This window comes from Argopecten irradians, chromosome 4 (genome assembly GCF_041381155.1).
Source record: "Argopecten irradians isolate NY chromosome 4, Ai_NY, whole genome shotgun sequence".
NCBI classification, from domain to species: Eukaryota; Metazoa; Mollusca; class Bivalvia; order Pectinida; family Pectinidae; genus Argopecten; species Argopecten irradians.
The window spans coordinates 52,322,044-52,341,489 of record NC_091137.1 but is presented as its reverse complement, the minus strand read 5'-3'; the positions used below and the strand labels follow the sequence as shown (position 1 = coordinate 52,341,489).

The following is a 19,446-nucleotide window of genomic DNA, read 5'->3' as shown; positions in this document are numbered from 1 at the left end:
GGGACCATGTGTAGATGTACAATGTCAGGGACCATGTGTAGATGTACAATGTCAGGGACCATGTGTAGATGTACAATGTCAGGGACCATGTGTAGATGTACAATGTCAGGGACCATGTATAGATGTACAATGTCAGGGACCATGTGTAGATGTACAATGTCAGGGACCATGTATAGATGTACAATGTCGGGTACCATGTGTAGATGTACAATGTCAGGGACCATGTATAGATGTACAATGTCAGGGACCATGTGTAGATGTACAATGTCGGGGACCATGTGTAGATGTACAATGTCAGGGACCATGTGTAGATGTACAATGTCAGGGACCATGTGTAGATGTACAATGTCAGGGACCATGTGTAGATGTACAATGTCAGGGTACCATGTGTAGATGTACAATGTCAGGGACCATGTGTAGATGTACAATGTCAGGGACCATGTGTAGATGTACAATGTCAGGGACCATGTGTAGATGTACAATGTCAGGGACCATGTGTAGATGTACAATGTCAGGGACCATGTGTAGATGTACAATGTCGGGGACCATGTGTAGATGTACAATGTCAGGGACCATGTGTAGATGTACAATGTCAGGGACCATGTGTAGATGTACAATGTCAGGGACCATGTATAGATGTACAATGTCGGGGACCATGTGTAGATGTACAATGTTGGGGACCATGTATAGATGTACAATGTCGGGGACCATGTGTAGATGTACAATGTCGGGGACCATGTGTAGATGTACAATGTCAGGGACCATGTGTAGATGTACAATGTCGGGGACCATGTGTAGATGTACAATGTCAGGGACCATGTGTAGATGTACAATGTCAGGGACCATGTGTAGATGTACAATGTCAGGGACCATGTGTAGATGTACAATGTCAGGGACCATGTGTAGATGTACAATGTCAGGGACCATGTGTAGATGTACAATGTCAGGGACCATGTGTAGATGTACAATGTCAGGGACCATGTGTAGATGTACAATGTCAGGGACCATGTGTAGATGTACAATGTCAGGGACCATGTGTAGATGTACAATGTCAGGGACCATGTGTAGATGTACAATGTCGGGGGACCATGTGTAGATGTACAATGTCAGGGACCATGTGTAGATGTACAATGTCAGGGACCATGTGTAGATGTACAATGTCAGGGACCATGTGTAGATGTACAATGTCAGGGACCATGTGTAGATGTACAATGTCAGGGACCATGTGTAGATGTACAATGTCAGGGACCATGTGTAGATGTACAATGTCAGGGACCATGTGTAGATGTACAATGTCAGGGACCATGTGTAGATGTACAATGTCAGGGACCATGTGTAGATGTACAATGTCAGGGACCATGTGTAGATGTACAATGTCAGGGACCATGTGTAGATGTACAATGTCAGGGACCATGTGTAGATGTACAATGTCGGGGACCATGTGTAGATGTACAATGTCAGGGACCATGTGTAGATGTACAATGTCAGGGACCATGTGTAGATGTACAATGTCAGGGATCATGTGTAGATGTACAATGTCAGGGACCATGTGTAGATGTACAATGTCGGACATTAATTACATGTCGGGACCATGTGTAGATGTACAATGTCAGGGACCATGTGTAGATGTACAATGTCAGGGACCATGTGTAGATGTACAATGTCAGGGACCATGTGTAGATGTACAATGTCAGGGACCATGTGTAGATGTACAATGTCAGGGACCATGTGTAGATGTACAATGTCAGGGACCATGTGTAGATGTACAATGTCAGGGACCATGTGTAGATGTACAATGTCAGGGGACCATGTAGATGTACAATGTCGGATGTGTAGATGTACAATGTCAGGGACCATGTGTAGATGTACAATGTCAGGGACCATGTGTAGATGTACAATGTCAGGGACCATGTGTAGATGTACAATGTCAGGGACCATGTGTAGATGTACAATGTCAGGGACCATGTGTAGATGTACAATGTCAGGGACCATGTGTAGATGTACAATGTCAGGGACCATGTGTATATGTACAATGTCAGGGACCATGTGTAGATGTACAATGTCAGGGACCATGTGTAGATGTACAATGTCAGGGACCATGTGTAGATGTACAATGTCAGGGACCATGTGTAGATGTACAATGTCAGGGACCATGTGTAGATGTACAATGTCGGGGACCATGTGTAGATGTACAATGTCAGGGACCATGTGTAGATGTACAATGTCAGGGACCATGTGTAGATGTACAATGTCAGGGGGACCATGTGTAGATGTACAATGTCAGGGACCATGTGTAGATGTACAATGTCAGGGACCATGTGTATAGATGTACAATGTCAGGGACCATGTGTAGATGTACAATGTCAGGGACCATGTGTAGATGTACAATGTCAGGGACCATGTGTAGATGTACAATGTCAGGGACCATGTGTAGATGTACAATGTCAGGGACCATGTGTAGATGTACAATGTCAGGGAACCATGTATAGATGTACAATGTCAGGGACCATGTGTAGATGTACAATGTCGGGGGACCATGTGTAGATGTACAATGTCAGGGACCATGTGTAGATGTACAATGTCAGGGACCATGTGTAGATGTACAATGTCAGGGACCATGTGTAGATGTACAATGTCAGGGACCATGTGTAGATGTACAATGTCAGGGACCATGTGTAGATGTACAATGTCAGGGACCATGTGTAGATGTACAATGTCAGGGGACCATGTGTAGATGTACAATGTCGGGGACCATGTGTAGATGTACAATGTCAGGGACCATGTGTAGATGTACAATGTCAGGGACCATGTGTAGATGTACAATGTCAGGGACCATGTGTAGATGTACAATGTCAGGGACCATGTGTAGATGTACAATGTCAGGGACCATGTGTAGATGTACAATGTCAGGGACCATGTGTAGATGTACAATGTCAGGGACCATGTGTAGATGTACAATGTCAGGGACCATGTGTAGATGTACAATGTCAGGGACCATGTGTAGATGTACAATGTCAGGGACCATGTGTAGATGTACAATGTCGGGGACCATGTGTAGATGTACAATGTCAGGGACCATGTGTAGATGTACAATGTCAGGGACCATGTGTAGATGTACAATGTCAGAGACCATGTGTAGATGTACAATGTCAGGGACCATGTGTAGATGTATAATGTCTGGGACAAAGTGTAGATGTACAATGTCAGGGACCATGTGTAGATGTACAATGTCAGGGACCATGTGTAGATGTACAATGTCAGGGACCATGTGTAGATGTACAATGTCAGGGACCATGTGTAGATGTACAATGTCAGGGACCATGTGTAGATGTACAATGTCAGGGACCATGTGTAGATGTACAATGTCAGGGACCATGTGTAGATGTACAATGTCAGGGACCATGTGTAGATGTACAATGTCAGGGACCATGTGTAGATGTACAATGTCAGGGACCATGTGTAGATGTACAATGTCAGGGACCATGTGTAGATGTACAATGTCAGGGACCATGTTAGATGTACAATGTCAGGGACCATGTGTAGATGTACAATGTCAGGGACCATGTGTAGATGTACAATGTCAGGGACCATGTATAGATGTACAATGTCAGGGACCATGTGTAGATGTACAATGTCAGGGACCATGTGTAGATGTACAATGTCAGGGACCATGTGTAGATGTACAATGTCAGGGGACCATGTGTAGATGTACAATGTCAGGGACCATGTGTAGATGTACAATGTCAGGGACCATGTGTAGATGTACAATGTCAGGGACCATGTGTAGATGTACAATGTCAGGGACCATGTGTAGATGTACAATGTCAGGGACCATGTGTAGATGTACAATGTCGGGGACCATGTGTAGATGTACAATGTCAGGGACCATGTGTAGATGTACAATGTCAGGGACCATGTGTAGATGTACAATGTCGGGACCATGTGTAGATGTACAATGTCAGGGGACCATGTGTAGATGTACAATGTCAGGGGACCATGTGTAGATGTACAATGTCAGGGACCATGTGTAGATGTACAATGTCAGGGACCATGTGTAGATGTACAATGTCAGGGGACCATGTGTAGATGTACAATGTCAGGGACCATGTGTAGATGTACAATGTCAGGGACCATGTGTAGATGTACAATGTCAGGGACCATGTGTAGATGTACAATGTCAGGGACCATGTGTAGATGTACAATGTCAGGGACCATGTGTAGATGTACAATGTCGGGGATCCATGTGTAGATGTACAATGTCAGGGACCATGTGTAGATGTACAATGTCAGGGACCATGTGTAGATGTACAATGTCAGGGACCATGTGTAGATGTGTACAATGTCAGGGACCATGTGTAGATGTACAATGTCAGGGACCATGTGTAGATGTACAATGTCAGGGACCATGTGTAGATGTACAATGTCAGGGACCATGTGTAGATGTACAATGTCAGGGGACCATGTGTAGATGTACAATGTCAGGGACCATGTGTAGATGTACAATGTCAGGGACCATGTGTAGATGTCGGGGACCAGTGTAGATGTTATGTCTGACGGGACCATGGTGTATGATGTACAATGTCTGGGAGTATAGATACAATGTCTCGGGACCATGTGTAGATGTACTAATAACCATGTTGTAGATGTACAATGTCGGGGACCATAGTACAGAAATTATCAACCATGTGTAGATTAACAGGGACTTACATTTTGTAAAAATAAAAGCCGTACAATGTCAGAAAGGTACCAGTGTGGGCCTTTAAATAAGCTCTAATGTTAATTATCATTTCAGGGAACGAATACTGATTAACAGGGGATGGATTCCAAAGACAAATGTAGAACCAAGTTCCCGGTTAGATGGACAGGTAGGCAATTTTATTTCTAAGAATAAAGCAAGATGATTTATGGAGGATCTTACATGAATGGCTGTATGAAATGTATCAAACTCGTTAATTTGATATGTCACAATCATAAAAGGCTAAATGAATTTTTAGCTCACCTGGCCCGAAGAGTCAGTGAGCTTATGTCATGGTGCGGCTTCCATCACGTCCGTCGTCCGTCCGTCAACATTTCCTTTGAATCGCTACTAGTCATTGCGTTCTGCATGGATTGTAACCGAATTTGGCCACAAACATCCTTGGGGGAAGGGGAACAGAACTTGTATAAATTTTGGCTCTGACTTCCCGGGGACAGGAGGGGCGGGGCCCAATAGGGGAAATAGAGGTAAATCCTATAAATCGCTACTTGTTCTAGAGTTCTGCATGGATTGTAGCCAAATTTAAGCACAAACATCCTTTGGGGAAGGGGAACAGAACTTGTGTAAATTTTGGCTCTAACCCCTGGGGGCAAGAGGGGCGGGGCCCAATAGGGGAAATAGAGGTAAATCCTATAAATCGCTACTTGTCTTAGGAGTTCTGCATGGATTGTGACCAAATTTGGCCACAAACATCCTTGGGGGAAGAGGAACAGAACTTGTATAAATTTTGGCTCTTAACCCCTGGGGGCAGGAGGGATGGGGTTGGTCCAATATGGGAATTAGAGTTAAATATTAAAATTTCTGCAGAAAAGAAACAATGAACCTGTATTCAGAACATTACTTGGCAATACAAACCAGGTGAGCGATACAGGCCCTCTGGGCCTCTTGTATACTACATAGTCACGAGTGTAAGATTCTATTTATCACAGAACTTTTATTAAAAGAAATATCAGTTAAACTTTTGAAATCGTCTCTATATGAAACAGTAGAAATCCGGCTTGTATGTGAAGTTTCTGTCTACATAGACAATCATGCAACGTCTTATATAGATAATGACGTCAAAACTACATGTGACGTCATAATGGTGATATTACAATATTTATGACATGCATGGCCTTATGACATGGCTGGACGGGCCAGTTATGTGATAAAAATATTTTCATTATCATTACATTGAATCAGATGTCATTTTTGCTCAGTACGCCAGTTAGCAATCTGTACGTCATCAATCCATTTTATTTTGAGTGGAAAGATGGCCATTTGAATCACCTTGCCAGTAATTATAAGTATTAATCGTCTTCAGCAGCAATTGCTATGTAAAAGACACGAAACGGACAATATGTTTCCTACCACCAAAACTGGTGGTTTTACCACCAAAACTGGTCGTCTTACCACCAAAACTGGTCGTCCTACCACCAAAACTGGTCGTTCACCAAAACTGGTCGTCTTACCACCAGAACTGGTCGTCCTACCACCAAAACTGGTCGTCTTACCACCAAAACTGGTCGTTTAAACTGGTCGTCTTACCACCAAAACGGCCATCAATTGATGACATAGATTGGTACCTGTGTATGTTAAGTCCTTGATTCTTGAATTTTAATTCAGTTTTAAATAAAGACTGTTTTAGTTTATAATCTATGTGATATGTTCACACATGTTACCAGGTTGTGGGTGAAGTGGAATTGGTCGGTGTGGTGAGACACTCGGAGCAGGTACGTTTAGGTATATGGTGATAAAAGCATACCTGCTTACAGTCGGGCTGATTTCAAGATTTTTATTTATGCTCTGACACAATTGTGTGTAACAAGAGGTGAAAATATTATACATGAATTGTTAAGCATGAAAGGATAGATGGTTACAGGTTTGATTTCAGTTTAAAATAATAGTCAAACTATCAAAACAATGTACACTAGATGAATTCATTAAGTTTTAAAAAGTATGGATAAGGAGACAAAATTGTCAAACAAGTGGACCAAGGGAACGTGCCCCATTTTCAACATATTTAGCTACATTATATAAACTAAAACATTTATGTACTTCTTAACAACACATTTAAATATAAGTATGAGAATTAAATCAAGCAATATTTGTAGTATAACAAAACACTCAGTACATGGTAAATAACCATTATTTAACTCATACCTACGCATGTAATACTTTCTGGTCTTGGGCAATACACTCATGTCGCCTGAAGCTGTATTCCATGCAATAAAACCTCGTGACGTCACAGCATCAACAAAATTATTACTTTCTCGCTACAATTTTAACATTTTTAGCTCACCTGGCCCAAAGGGCCGGTGAGCTTATGTCATGGCCTGGCGCCCGTCGTCCTTCATCAGGCCGTCTGTCTGTTGGTCCGTCGTCCGTTCGTCTGTCAACATTTCCTTTAAATCCCTACTAGTCATAGAGTTCTGCATGGAATGTAACCAAATTTGGCCACAAACATCCTTTGGGGAAGGGGAACAGAGTTTGTATAAATTTTGGCTCTGACCCCACCGGGGGCAGGAGGGGCGGGGCCAAAGAGGGGAAATAGAGGTTATTCCTTTAAATCGCAAATAGTCAGAGAGTTCTATATGGAGTGTAACCAAATTTGTCCAGAAACATCCTTCGGGGAAAGGGAACAGAGTTTGTAAAAATTTTGGCTCTGACCCCCCCGGGGGCAGGAGGGGCGGGGCCAAATATGGGAAATAGAGTTGTTCCTTTAAATCGCTACTTGTCATAGAGTTCTGTATGGAATGTAACCAAATTTGGCCAGAAATATCATTGGGGAAAGGGAACAGAGTTTGGATAACTTTTGGCTCTGAATACCCTGGGGCAGGAGGGACGGGGCCCAATATGGGAAATTGAGGTAAATCCTTTAAATCGCTACAGTCATAGATTTCTGCATGGAATGTAACCAAATGTGGCCAGAAACATCCTTAGGGGAAGGGGAACAGAGTGTGTATAAATTTTGGCTCTGACCCCCAGGGGGCAGGAGGGATGGGGCCCAATAGGGGAAAAAGAGGTAAATCCTTTAAATCGCTACTTGTCATAGAGTTCTGCATCGAATGTAACCAAATTTGGCCAGAAATATCATTGGGGGAAGGGGAACAGAGTTTGTATAACTTTTGGCTCTGAATACCCTGGGGCAGGAGGGACGGGGCCCAATATGGGAAATTGAGGTAAATCCTTTAAATCGCTACAGTCATAGATTTCTGCATGGAATGTAACCAAATGTGGCCAGAAACATCCTTAGGGGAAGGGGAACAGAGTGTGTATAAATTTTGGCTCTGACCCCCAGGGGGCAGGAGGGATGTGGCCCAATAGGGGAAATAGAGGTAAATCCTTTAAATCGCTACTTGTCATAGAGGTCTGCATGGAATGTAACCAAATTTGGCCAGAAATATCATTGGGGGAAGGGGAACAGAGTTTGTATAACTTTTGGCTCTGAATACCCTGGGGCAGGAGGGACGGGGCCCAATATGGGAAATTGAGGTAAATCCTTTAAATCGCTACAGTCATAGATTTCTGCATGGAATGTAACCAAATGTGGCCAGAAACATCCTTAGGGGAAGGGGAACAGAGTGTGTATAAATTTTGGCCATGACCCCCCGGGGGCAGGAGGGGCGGGGCCCAATAGGGGAAATAGAGGTAAATCCTTTAAATCGCTACTAGTCATAGACTTCTGCATGGAATGTATCCAAATTTGGCCAGAAACATCCTTGGGGGAACCGGAACAGAGTTTGTATAAATTTTGGCTCTGACCCCCCGGGGCAGGAGGGGCGGGGCCCAATAGGGGAAATAGAGGTAAATCCTTTAAATCGCTACTTGTCATAGAGTTCTGTATGGAATGTAACCAAATTTGGCCAGAAATATCATTGGGGAAAGGGAACAGAGTTTGGATAACTTTTGGCTCTGAATACCCTGGGGCAGGAGGGACGGGGCCCAATATGGGAAATTGAGGTAAATCCTTTAAATCGCTACAGTCATAGATTTCTGCATGGAATGTAACCAAATGTGGCCAGAAACATCCTTAGGGGAAGGGGAACAGAGTGTGTATAAATTTTGGCTCTGACCCCCAGGGGGCAGGAGGGATGGGGCCCAATAGGGGAAATAGAGGTAAATCCTTTAAATCGCTACTTGTCATAGAGTTCTGCATGGAATGTAACCAAATTTGGCCAGAAATATCATTGGGGGAAGGGGAACAGAGTTTGTATAACTTTTGGCTCTGAATACCCTGGGGCAGGAGGGACGGGGCCCAATATGGGAAATTGAGGTAAATCCTTTAAATCGCTACAGTCATAGATTTCTGCATGGAATGTAACCAAATGTGGCCAGAAACATCCTTAGGGGAAGGGGAACAGAGTGTGTATAAATTTTGGCCATGACCCCCCGGGGGCAGGAGGGGCGGGGCCCAATAGGGGAAATAGAGGTAAATCCTTTAAATCGCTACTAGTCATAGACTTCTGCATGGAATGTATCCAAATTTGGCCAGAAACAACCTTTTGGGGGGAAGGGGAACAGAACTTGTATAAAATTTTGACTCTGACCCCCCGGGGGGCAGGAGGGGCGGGGCCCAATAGGGGAAATAGAGGTAAATCCTTTAAATCGCTACTTGTCATAGAGTTCTGCATGGATTGTAACCAAATTTGGCCAGGAACATCCATTGGGGAAGGGGAACAGAACTTGTATAAATTTTTGGCTCTGACCCCCGGGGGCAGGAGGGCGGGGCCCAATAGGGGAAATAGAGGTAAATCCTTTAAATCGCTACTAGTCATAGAGTTTCTGCATGGAATGTAACCAAATTTGGCCAGAAACATCCTTGGGGGAAGGGGAACAGAGTTTGTATAAATTTTGGCTCTGACCCCCCTGGGGCAGGAGGGGCGGGGCCCAATAGGGGAAATAATAAGAGGTAAATCCTTTAAATCGCTACTAGTCCTAGAGTTCTGCATGGATTGTAACCAAATTTGGCCAGAAACATCCTTGGGGGAAGGGGAACAGAGTTTGTATAAATTTTGGCTCTGACCCCCCCCGGGGCAGGAGGGGCGGGGCCCAATAGGGGAAATAGAGGTAAATCCCTTAAATCGCTACTTGTCATAGAGTTTCTGCATGGAATTGTAACCAAATTTGGCCACAAACATCCTTGGGGAAGGGGAACAGAACTTGTATAAATTTTTGGCTCTGACCCCCCTGGGGCAGGAGGGGAGGGGCGGGTCCCAATAGGGGGAAATAGAGGGTAAATCCTTTAAATCGCTACTAGTCATAGAGTTTCTGAATGGATGTAACCAAATTTGGCCAGAAACATCCTTGGGGAAGGGGAACAGAGTTTGTATAAATTTTGGCCCTGACCCCCCGGGGGCAGGAGGGGCGGGGCCCAATAGGGGAAATAGAGGTAAATCCTTTAAATCGCTACTTGTCATAGAGGTCTGCATGGAATGTAACCAAATTTGGCCAGAAATATCATTGGGGAAAGGGAACAGAGTTTGGATAACTTTTGGCTCTGAATACCCTGGGGCAGGAGGGACGGGGCCCAATATGGGAAATTGAGGTAAATCCTTTAAATCGCTACAGTCATAGATTTCTGCATGGAATGTAACCAAATGTGGCCAGAAACATCCTTAGGGGAAGGGGAACAGAGTGTGTATAAATTTTGGCTCTGACCCCCAGGGGGCAGGAGGGATGGGGCCCAATAGGGGAAAAAGAGGTAAATCCTTTAAATCGCTACTTGTCATAGAGTTCTGCATGGAATTGTAAACCAAATTTGGCCATTAAATTTAACATCCTTGGGGGTAAGGGGAACAGAAAATTTGTATAAAGTTTTGGCTCTGAATCCCCCAGGGGACAGGAGGGGACGGGGCCCAATAGGGGAAATAGAGGTAAATCCTTTAAATCGCTACTAGTCATAGAGTTCTGCATGGAATGTAACCAAATTTGGCCAGAAATATCATTGGGGAAAGGGAACAGAGTTTGGATAACTTTTGGCTCTGAATACCCTGGGGCAGGAGGGACGGGGCCCAATATTGGAAATTGAGGTAAATCCTTTAAATCGCTACTAGTCATAGAGTTTCTGCATGGAATGTAACCAAATTTGGCCACAAACATCCTTGGGGAAGGGGGAACAGAACTTGTATAAATTTGGCTCTGACCCCCCCGGGGGCAGGAGGGGCGGGGCCCAATAGGGGAAATAGAGGTAAATCCTTTAAATCGCTACTTGTCATAGAGTTCTGCAATGGAATGTAACCAAATTTGGCCACAAACATCCTTGGGGGAAGGGGAACAGAACTTGTATAAATTTTGGCTCTGACCCCCCGGGGGGGCAGGAGGGGCGGGGCCCAATAGGGAAATAGAGGTAAATCCTTTAAATTCGCTACTTGTCATAGAGTTCTGCATGGAATGTAACCAAATTTGGCCACAAACATCCTTGGGGAAGGGAACAGAACTTGTATAAATTTTGGCTCTGACATCCCCCAGGGGCAGGAGGGGCGGGGGCCCAATAGGGGAAATAGAGGTAAATCCTTTAAATCGCTACTTTGTCATAGAGTTCTGCATGGAATGTAACCAAATTTGGCCACAAACATCCTTGGGGAAGGGGAACAGAACTTGTATAAAATTTTGCTCTGACCCCCCCTGGGGCAGGAGGGGCGGGGCCCAATAGGGGCAAATAGAGGTAAATCCTTTAAATCGCTACTAGTCAATAGAGTTCTGCATGGAATTGTAACCAAATTTGGCCACAAACATCCTTGGGGAAGGGGAACAGAAACTTGTATAAATTTTGGCTCTGGTGACCCCTGCCGGGGGCAGGAGGGGCGGGCCCAATAGGGGAAATAGAGGTAAATCCTTTAAATCGCTACTTGTCATAGAGTTCTACATGGATTGTAACCAAATTTGGCCACAAACATCCTTGGGGGAAGGGGAACAGAACTTGTATAAATTTTGGCTCTGACCCTCCAGGGGCAGGAGGGGTGGGGCCCAATAGGGGAAATAGAGGTAAATCCTATAAATCGCTACTTGTCATAGAGTTCTGCATGGATTGTAACCAAATTTGGCCACAAACATCCTTGGGGGAAGGGGAACAGAACTTGTATAAATTTTGGCTCTGACCCCCCGGGGGCAGGAGGGGCGGGGCCCAATAGGGGAAATAGAGGTAAATCCTTTAAATCGCTACTTGTCATAGAGTTCTGCATGGATTGTAACCAAATTTGGCCACAAACATCCTTGGGGGAAGGGGAACAGAACTTGTATAAATTTTGGCTCTGACCCCAGGGGGCAGGAGGGGCGGGGCCCAATAGGGGAAATAGAGGTAAATCCTTTAAATCGCTACTAGTCATAGAGTTCTGCATGGATTGTAACCAAATTTGGCCACCAAGACATCCTTGGGGGAAGGGGAACAGAACTTGGTTATAAAAATTTTGGCTCTGACAGGTCCCCCCTGGGGGGCAGGAGGGGCGGGGCCCTGAATAGGGGAAAATAGAGGTAAATCCTTTAAATCGCTACACTACTAGTCATGAGAGTTCTGCATGGATTGTAACCAAATTTGGCCACAAACATCCTTGGGGGAAGGGGAACAGAACTTGTATAAATTTTGGCTCTGATCCCCCAGGGGCAGGAGGGGCGGGCCCAATAGGGGAAATAGAGGTAAATCCTTTAAAATCGCTACTTGTCATAGAGTTCTGCATGGAATGTAACCAAATTTGGCCACAAACATCCTTGGGGGAAGGGGAAACAGAACTTGTATAAATTTTGGCTCTGACCCCCCCGGGGCAGGAGGGGCGGGGCCCAATTAGGGGAAATAGAGGTAAATCCTTTAAATCGCTACTAGTCATAGAGTTCTGCATGGAATGTAACCAAATTTGGCCACAAACATCCTTGGGGGAAGGGGAACAGAACTTGTATAAATTTTGGCTCTGGACCCCTGGGGGCAGGAGGGGCGGGGCCCAATAGGGGAAATAGAGGTAAATCCTTTAAATCGCTACTTGTCATAGAGTTCTGCATGGAATGTAACCAAATTTGGCCAGAAACATCCTTGGGGGAAGGGGAACAGAACTTGTATAAATTTTGGCTCTGATCCCCCTGGGGCAGGAGGGGCGGGGCCCAATAGGGGAAATAGAGGTAAATCCTTTAAATCGCTACTTGTCATAGAGTTCTGCATGGAATGTAACCAAATTTGGCCAGAAACATCCTTAGGGGAAGGGGAACAGAGTGTGTATAAATTTTGGCTCTGACCCCCAGGGGGCAGGAGGGGCGGGGCCCAATAGGGGAAATAGAGGTAAATCCTTTAAATCGCTACTAGTCATAGAGTTCTGCATGGAATGTAACCAAATTTGGCCAGAAACATCCTTGGGGGAAGGGGAACAGAGTTTGTATAAATTTTGGCTCTGACCCCCCGGGGGCAGGAGGGGCGGGGCCCAATAGGGAAATAGAGGTAAATCCTTTAAATCGCTACTTGTCCTAGAGTTCTGCATGGATTGTAACCAAATTTGGCCACAAACATCCTTGGGGGAAGGGGGAACAGAACTTGTATAAATTTTGGCTCTGACCCCCGGGGGCAGGAGGGGCGGGGCCCAATAGGGGAAATAGAGGTAAATCCTTTAAATCGCTACTATGTCCATAGAGTTCTGCATGGATTGTAACCAAATTTGGCCACAAACATCCTTGGGGGAAGGGGAACAGAACTTGTATAAATTTTGGCTCTGACCCTCTGGGGGCAGGAGGGGCGGGGCCCAATAGGGGAAATAGAGGTAAATCCTTTAAATCGCTACTTGTCCTAGAGTTCTGCATGGATTGTAACCAAATTTGGCCACAAACATCCTTGGGGGAAGGGGAACAGAACTTGTATAAATTTTGGCTCTGAATCCCCCTGGGGGCAGGAGGGGCGGGGCCCAATAGGGGAAATAGAGGTAAAACCTTTAAATCGCTACTTGTCATAGAGTTCTGCATGGAATGTAACCAAATTTGGCCACAAACATCCTTGGGGGAAGGGGAACAGAACTTGTATAAATTTTGGCTCTGACCCCCGGGGGGCAGGAGGGGCGGGGGACCAATAGGGGAAATAGAGGTAAATCCTTTAAATCGCTACTTGTCATAGAGTTCTGCATGGAATGTAACCAAATTTGGCCACAAATATCCTTGGGGAAGGGGAACAGAGTTTGTATAAAATTTTGGCTCTGAATACCCTGGGGCAGGAGGGGCGGGGCCCAATAGGGGAAATAGAGGTAAATCCTTTAAATCGCTACAGTCATAGATTCTGCATGGAATGTAACCAAATTTGTGGCCAGACAAACATCCTTGGGGGAAGGGGAACAGAGTGAGGTGTATAAATTTTGGCTCTGACCCCCAGGGGGCAGGAGGGGCGGGGCCCAATAGGGGAAATAGAGGTAAATCCTTTAAATCGCTACTTGTCATAGAGTTCTGCAATGGAATGTAACCAAATTTGGCCACAAACATCCTTGGGGGAAGGGGAACAGAACTTGTATAAATTTTGGCTCTGACCCCCCGGGGGCAGGAGGGGCGGGGCCCAATAGGGGAAATAGGGGAAATAGAGGTAAATCCTTTAAATCGCTACTTGTCATAGAGTTTCTACATGGATTGTAACCAAATTTGGCCACAAACATCCTTGGGAGAAGGGGAACAGAACTTGTATAAATTTTGGCTCTGACCCCCCGGGGCAGGAGGGGCGGGGCCCAATAGGGGAAATAGAGGTAAATCCTTTAAATCGCTACTTGTCATAGAGTTCTGCATGGAATGTAACCAAATTTGGCCACAAACATCCTTGGGGGAAGGGAACAGAACTTGTATAAATTTTGGCTCTGACCCCCCGGGGCAGGAGGGGCGGGGCCCAATAGGGGAAATAGAGGTTAAATCCTTTAAATCGCTACTTGTCATAGAGTTCTGCATGGAATGTAACCAAATTTGGCCACAAACATCCTTGGGGGAAGGGGAACAGAACTTGTATAATTTTGGCTCTGACCCCCGGGGGCAGGAGGGGCGGGGCCCAATAGGGAAAATAGAGGTAAATCCTTTAAATCGCTACTAGTCATAGAGTTCTGCATGGAATGTAACCAAATTTGGCCAGAAACATCCTTGGGGGAAGGGGAACAGAACTTGTATAAATTTTGGCTCTGGACCCCCGGGGGCAGGAGGGGCGGGGCCCAATAGGGGAAATAGAGGTAAATCCTTTAAATCGCTACTAGTCATAGAGTTCTGCATGGAATGTAACCAAATTTGGCCACAAAACATCCTTGGGGAAAAGGGGAACAGAACTTGTATAAATTTTGGCTCTGAATACCCTGGGGCAGGAGGGGCGGGGCCCAATATGGGGAAATAGAGGTAAATCCTTTAAATCGCTACAGTCATAGATTTCTACATGGATTGTAACCAAATTTGGCCACAAACATCCTTGGGGGAAGGGGAACAGAACTTGTATAAATTTTGGCTCTGACCCCCCGGGGGCAGGAGGGATGGGGCCCAATAGGGGGAAAAAGAGGTAAATCCTTTAAATCGCTACTTGTCATAGAGTTCTGCATGGAATGTAACCAAATTTGGCCACAAACATCCTTGGGGAAGGGGAACAGAGTTTGTATAAATTTTGGCTCTGAATACCCTGGGGCAGGAGGGGGCGGGGCCCAATATGGGAAATTGAGGTAAATCCTTTAAATCGCTACTTGTCATAGAGTTTCTGCATGGAATGTAACCAAATTTGGCCAGAAACATCCTTGGGGGAAGGGGAACAGAGTGTGTATAAATTTTGGCTCTGACCCCCCCGGGGGCAGGAGGGGCGGGGCCCAATAGGGGAAATAGAGGTAAATCCTTTAAATCGCTACTTGTCATAGAGTTCTGCATGGAATGTAACCAAATTTGGCCAGAAACATCCTTGGGGGAAGGGGAACAGAGTTTGTATAAATTTTGGCTCTGACCCCCCGGGGCAGGAGGGGCGGGGGCCCAATAGGGGAAATAGAGGTAAATCCTTTAAATCGCTACTTGTCATAGAGTTTCTGCATGGATGTAACCACAAATTTGGCCAGAAACATCCTTGGGGGAAGGGGAACAGAGTTTGTATAAATTTTTTGGCTCTGACCCCCAGGGGCAGGAGGGACGGGGCCCAATAGGGGAAATAGAGGTAAATCCTTTAAATCGCTACTAGTCATAGAGTTCTGCATGGAATGTAACCAAATTTGGGCCAGAAACATCCTTGGGGAAGGGGAACAGAGTTGTATAAATTTTGGCTCTGACCCCCCGGGGGCAGGAGGGGCGGGGCCCAATAGGGGAAATAGAGGTAAATCCTTTAAATCGCTACTTGTCATAGAGTTCTGCATGGATTGTAACCAAATTTGGCCATAAACATCCTTGGGGGAAGGGGAACAGAACTTGTATAAATTTTGGCTCTGACCCTCCAGGGGCAGGAGGGGCGGGGCCCAATAGGGGAAATTGAGGTAAATCCTTTAAATCGCTACTAGTCATAGAGTTCTACATGGATTGTAACCAAATTTGGCCAGAAACATCCTTAGGGGAAGGGGGAACAGAGTGTGTATAAATTTTGGCTCTGACCCCCAGGGGGCAGGAGGGAATTGGGGCCCAATAGGGGGAAATAAGAGGTAAATCCTTGAAATCGTTACTAGTCATAGAGTTCTGCATGAATGTAACCAAATTTGGCCAGAAATATCATTGGGGGAAGGGGAACAGAGTTTGTATAACTTTTGGCTCTGAATACCCTGGGGCAGGAGGGACGGGGCCCAATATGGGAAATTGAGGTAAATCCTTTAAATCGCTACAGTCATAGATTTCTGCATGGAATGTAAACCAAATTTGGCCAGAAACATCCTTGGGGAAGGGGAACAGATACTTGTATAAATTTTTGGCTCTGATCCCCCGGGGGCAGGAGGGGGCGGGGCCCAATAGGGGAAATACGAGAGGTAAAATCCTATATAATCTGCATAGCTAGTCCCCATCATAGAGTATTATACATGGATAAATTGTCAGTATGCACCAAATTTGCACGACAAACATCCTTGGATGGAAGGGGAACAGAACTTGTATAAATTTTGGGCTCTGAGCCTCCTGGGGGCAGGAGGGGCAAGTGCCCAATAGGGGAATGGGAAATTAGAGGTAAATTCCTTTAAATATCCGCTACTCTATCAGTCCCCAATGAGTTCAATTCAATGATTGTAACCAAAAATTTTGGCCCACAAACATCCTTGGGGGAAGGGGAACAGAACTTTGTATAAATTTTGTGCCTCTGACCCCCCGGGGGCAGGAGGGGCGGAGCCAAATAGGGGAAATAGAGGTAAATCCTTTAAATCGCAACTAGTCAGAGAGTTCTGCATGGAGTGTAACCAAATTTGTCCAGAAACATCCTTGGGGGAAAGGGAACAGAGTTTGTATAAATTTTGGCTCTGACCCCCCCGGGGGCAGGAGGGGCGGGGCCAAATAGGGGAAATAGAGGTTATTCCTTTAAATCGCTACTTGTCATAGAGTTCTGCATGGAATGTAACCAAATTTGACCACAAACATCCTTGGGGGAAGGGGAACAGAAACTTGTTATTAAATTTAAGGGCTCTGGACCCCCCACCCCCGGGGGCAGGAGGGGCGGGGCCCAATAGGGGAAATAGAGGTAAATCCTTTAAATCGCTACTAGTCATAGACTTCTGCATGGAATGTATCCAAATTTGGCCAGAAACATCCTTGGGGGAACCGGAACAGAGTTTGTATAAATTTTGACCCTGACCCCCCGGGGCAGGAGGGGCGGGGCCCAATAGGGGAAATAGAGTTGTTCCTTTAAATCGCTACTTGTCATAGAGTTCTGTATGGAATGTAACCAAATTTGGCCAGAAATATCATTGGGGAAAGGGAACAGAGTTTGGATAACTTTTGGCTCTGAATACCCTGGGGCAGGAGGGACGGGGCCCAATATGGGAAATTGAGGTAAATCCTTTAAATCGCTACAGTCATAGATTTCTGCATGGAATGTAACCAAATGTGGCCAGAAACATCCTTAGGGGAAGGGGAACAGAGTGTGTATAAATTTTGGCTCTGACCCCCAGGGGGCAGGAGGGATGGGGCCCAATAGGGGAAAAAGAGGTAAATCCTTTAAATCGCTACTTGTCATAGAGTTCTGCATCGAATGTAACCAAATTTGGCCAGAAATATCATTGGGGGAAGGGGAACAGAGTTTGTATAACTTTTGGCTCTGAATACCCTGGGGCAGGAGGGACGGGGCCCAATATGGGAAATTGAGGTAAATCCTTTAAATCGCTACAGTCATAGATTTCTGCATGGAATGTAACCAAATGTGGCCAGAAACATCCTTAGGGGAAGGGGAACAGAGTGTGTATAAATTTTGGCTCTGACCCCCAGGGGGCAGGAGGGATGGGGCCCAATAGGGGAAATAGAGGTAAATCCTTTAAATCGCTACTTGTCATAGAGGTCTGCATGGAATGTAACCAAATTTGGCCAGAAATATCATTGGGGAAAGGGAACAGAGTTTGTATAACTTTTGGCTCTGAATACCCTGGGGCAGGAGGGACGGGGCCCAATATGGGAAATTGAGGTAAATCCTTTAAATCGCTACAGTCATAGATTTCTGCATGGAATGTAACCAAATGTGGCCAGAAACATCCTTAGGGGAAGGGGAACAGAGTGTGTATAAATTTTGGCTCTGACCCCCAGGGGGCAGGAGGGATGGGGCCCAATAGGGGAAATAGAGGTAAATCCTTTAAATCGCTACTAGTCATAGAGGTCTGCATGGAATGTAACCAAATTTGGCCAGAAACATCCTTGGGGGAACCGGAACAGAGTTTGTATAAATTTTGACCCTGACCCCCGGGGCAGGAGGGGCGGGGCCCAATAAGGGAAATAGAGTTGTTCCTTTAAATCGCTACTTGTCATAGACTTCTGTATGGAAAGTAACCAAATTTGGCCAGAAATATCATTGGGAAAGGGAACAGAGTTTGGATAACTTTTGGCTCTGAATACTCTGGGGCAGGAGGGACGGGGCCCAATATGGGAAATTGAGGTAAATCCTTTAAATCGCTACAGTCATAGATTTCTGCATGGAATGTAACCAAATGTGGCCAGAAACATCCTTAGGGGAAGGGGAACAGAGTGTGTATAAATTTTGGCTCTGACCCCCAGGGGGCAGGAGGGATGGGGCCCAATAGGGGAAAAAGAGGTAAATCCTTTAAATCGCTACTTGTCATAGAGTTCTGCATCGAATGTAACCAAATTTGGCCAGAAATATCATTGGGGGAAGGGGAACAGAGTTTGTATAACTTTTGGCTCTGAATACCCTGGGGCAGGAGGGACGGGGCCCAATATGGGAAATTGAGGTAAATCCTTTAAATCGCTACAGTCATAGATTTCTGCATGGAATGTAACCAAATGTGGCCAGAAACATCCTTAGGGGAAGGGGAACAGAGTGTGTATAAATTTTGGCCATGACCCCCCAGGGGGCAGGAGGGGCGGGGCCCAATAGGGGAAATAGAGGTAAATCCTTTAAATCGCTACTAGTCATAGACTTCTGCATGGAATGTATCCAAATTTGGCCAGAAACATCCTTGGGGGAACCGGAACAGAGTTTGTATAAATTTTGACCCTGACCCCCCGGGGCAGGAGGGGCGGGGCCCAATAGGGGAAATAGAGTTGTTCCTTTAAATCGCTACTTGTCATAGAGTTCTGTATGGAATGTAACCAAATTTGGCCAGAAATATCATTGGGGA

The 19,446-nt window shown here is 45.5% G+C and overlaps 1 protein-coding gene across 4 annotated transcripts in view; it reads left to right on the top strand.

Moving 5' to 3' along the window:
• LOC138321988 (surfeit locus protein 1-like) overlaps positions 1-19,446 on the top strand; it is an 83,759-nt gene that overhangs the window by 44,555 nt on the left and 19,758 nt on the right. For 3 of the 4 annotated variants that reach the window (XM_069266050.1, XM_069266051.1, XM_069266048.1), the window contains exons 5-6: positions 4,793-4,865; positions 6,421-6,468. In XM_069266050.1, coding sequence (XP_069122151.1) covers positions 4,793-4,865; positions 6,421-6,468 — 121 coding nt within the window. The remainder of the gene's footprint in view (positions 1-4,792; positions 4,866-6,420; positions 6,469-19,446) is intronic. The other variant, XM_069266049.1, reaches the window with a different exon arrangement.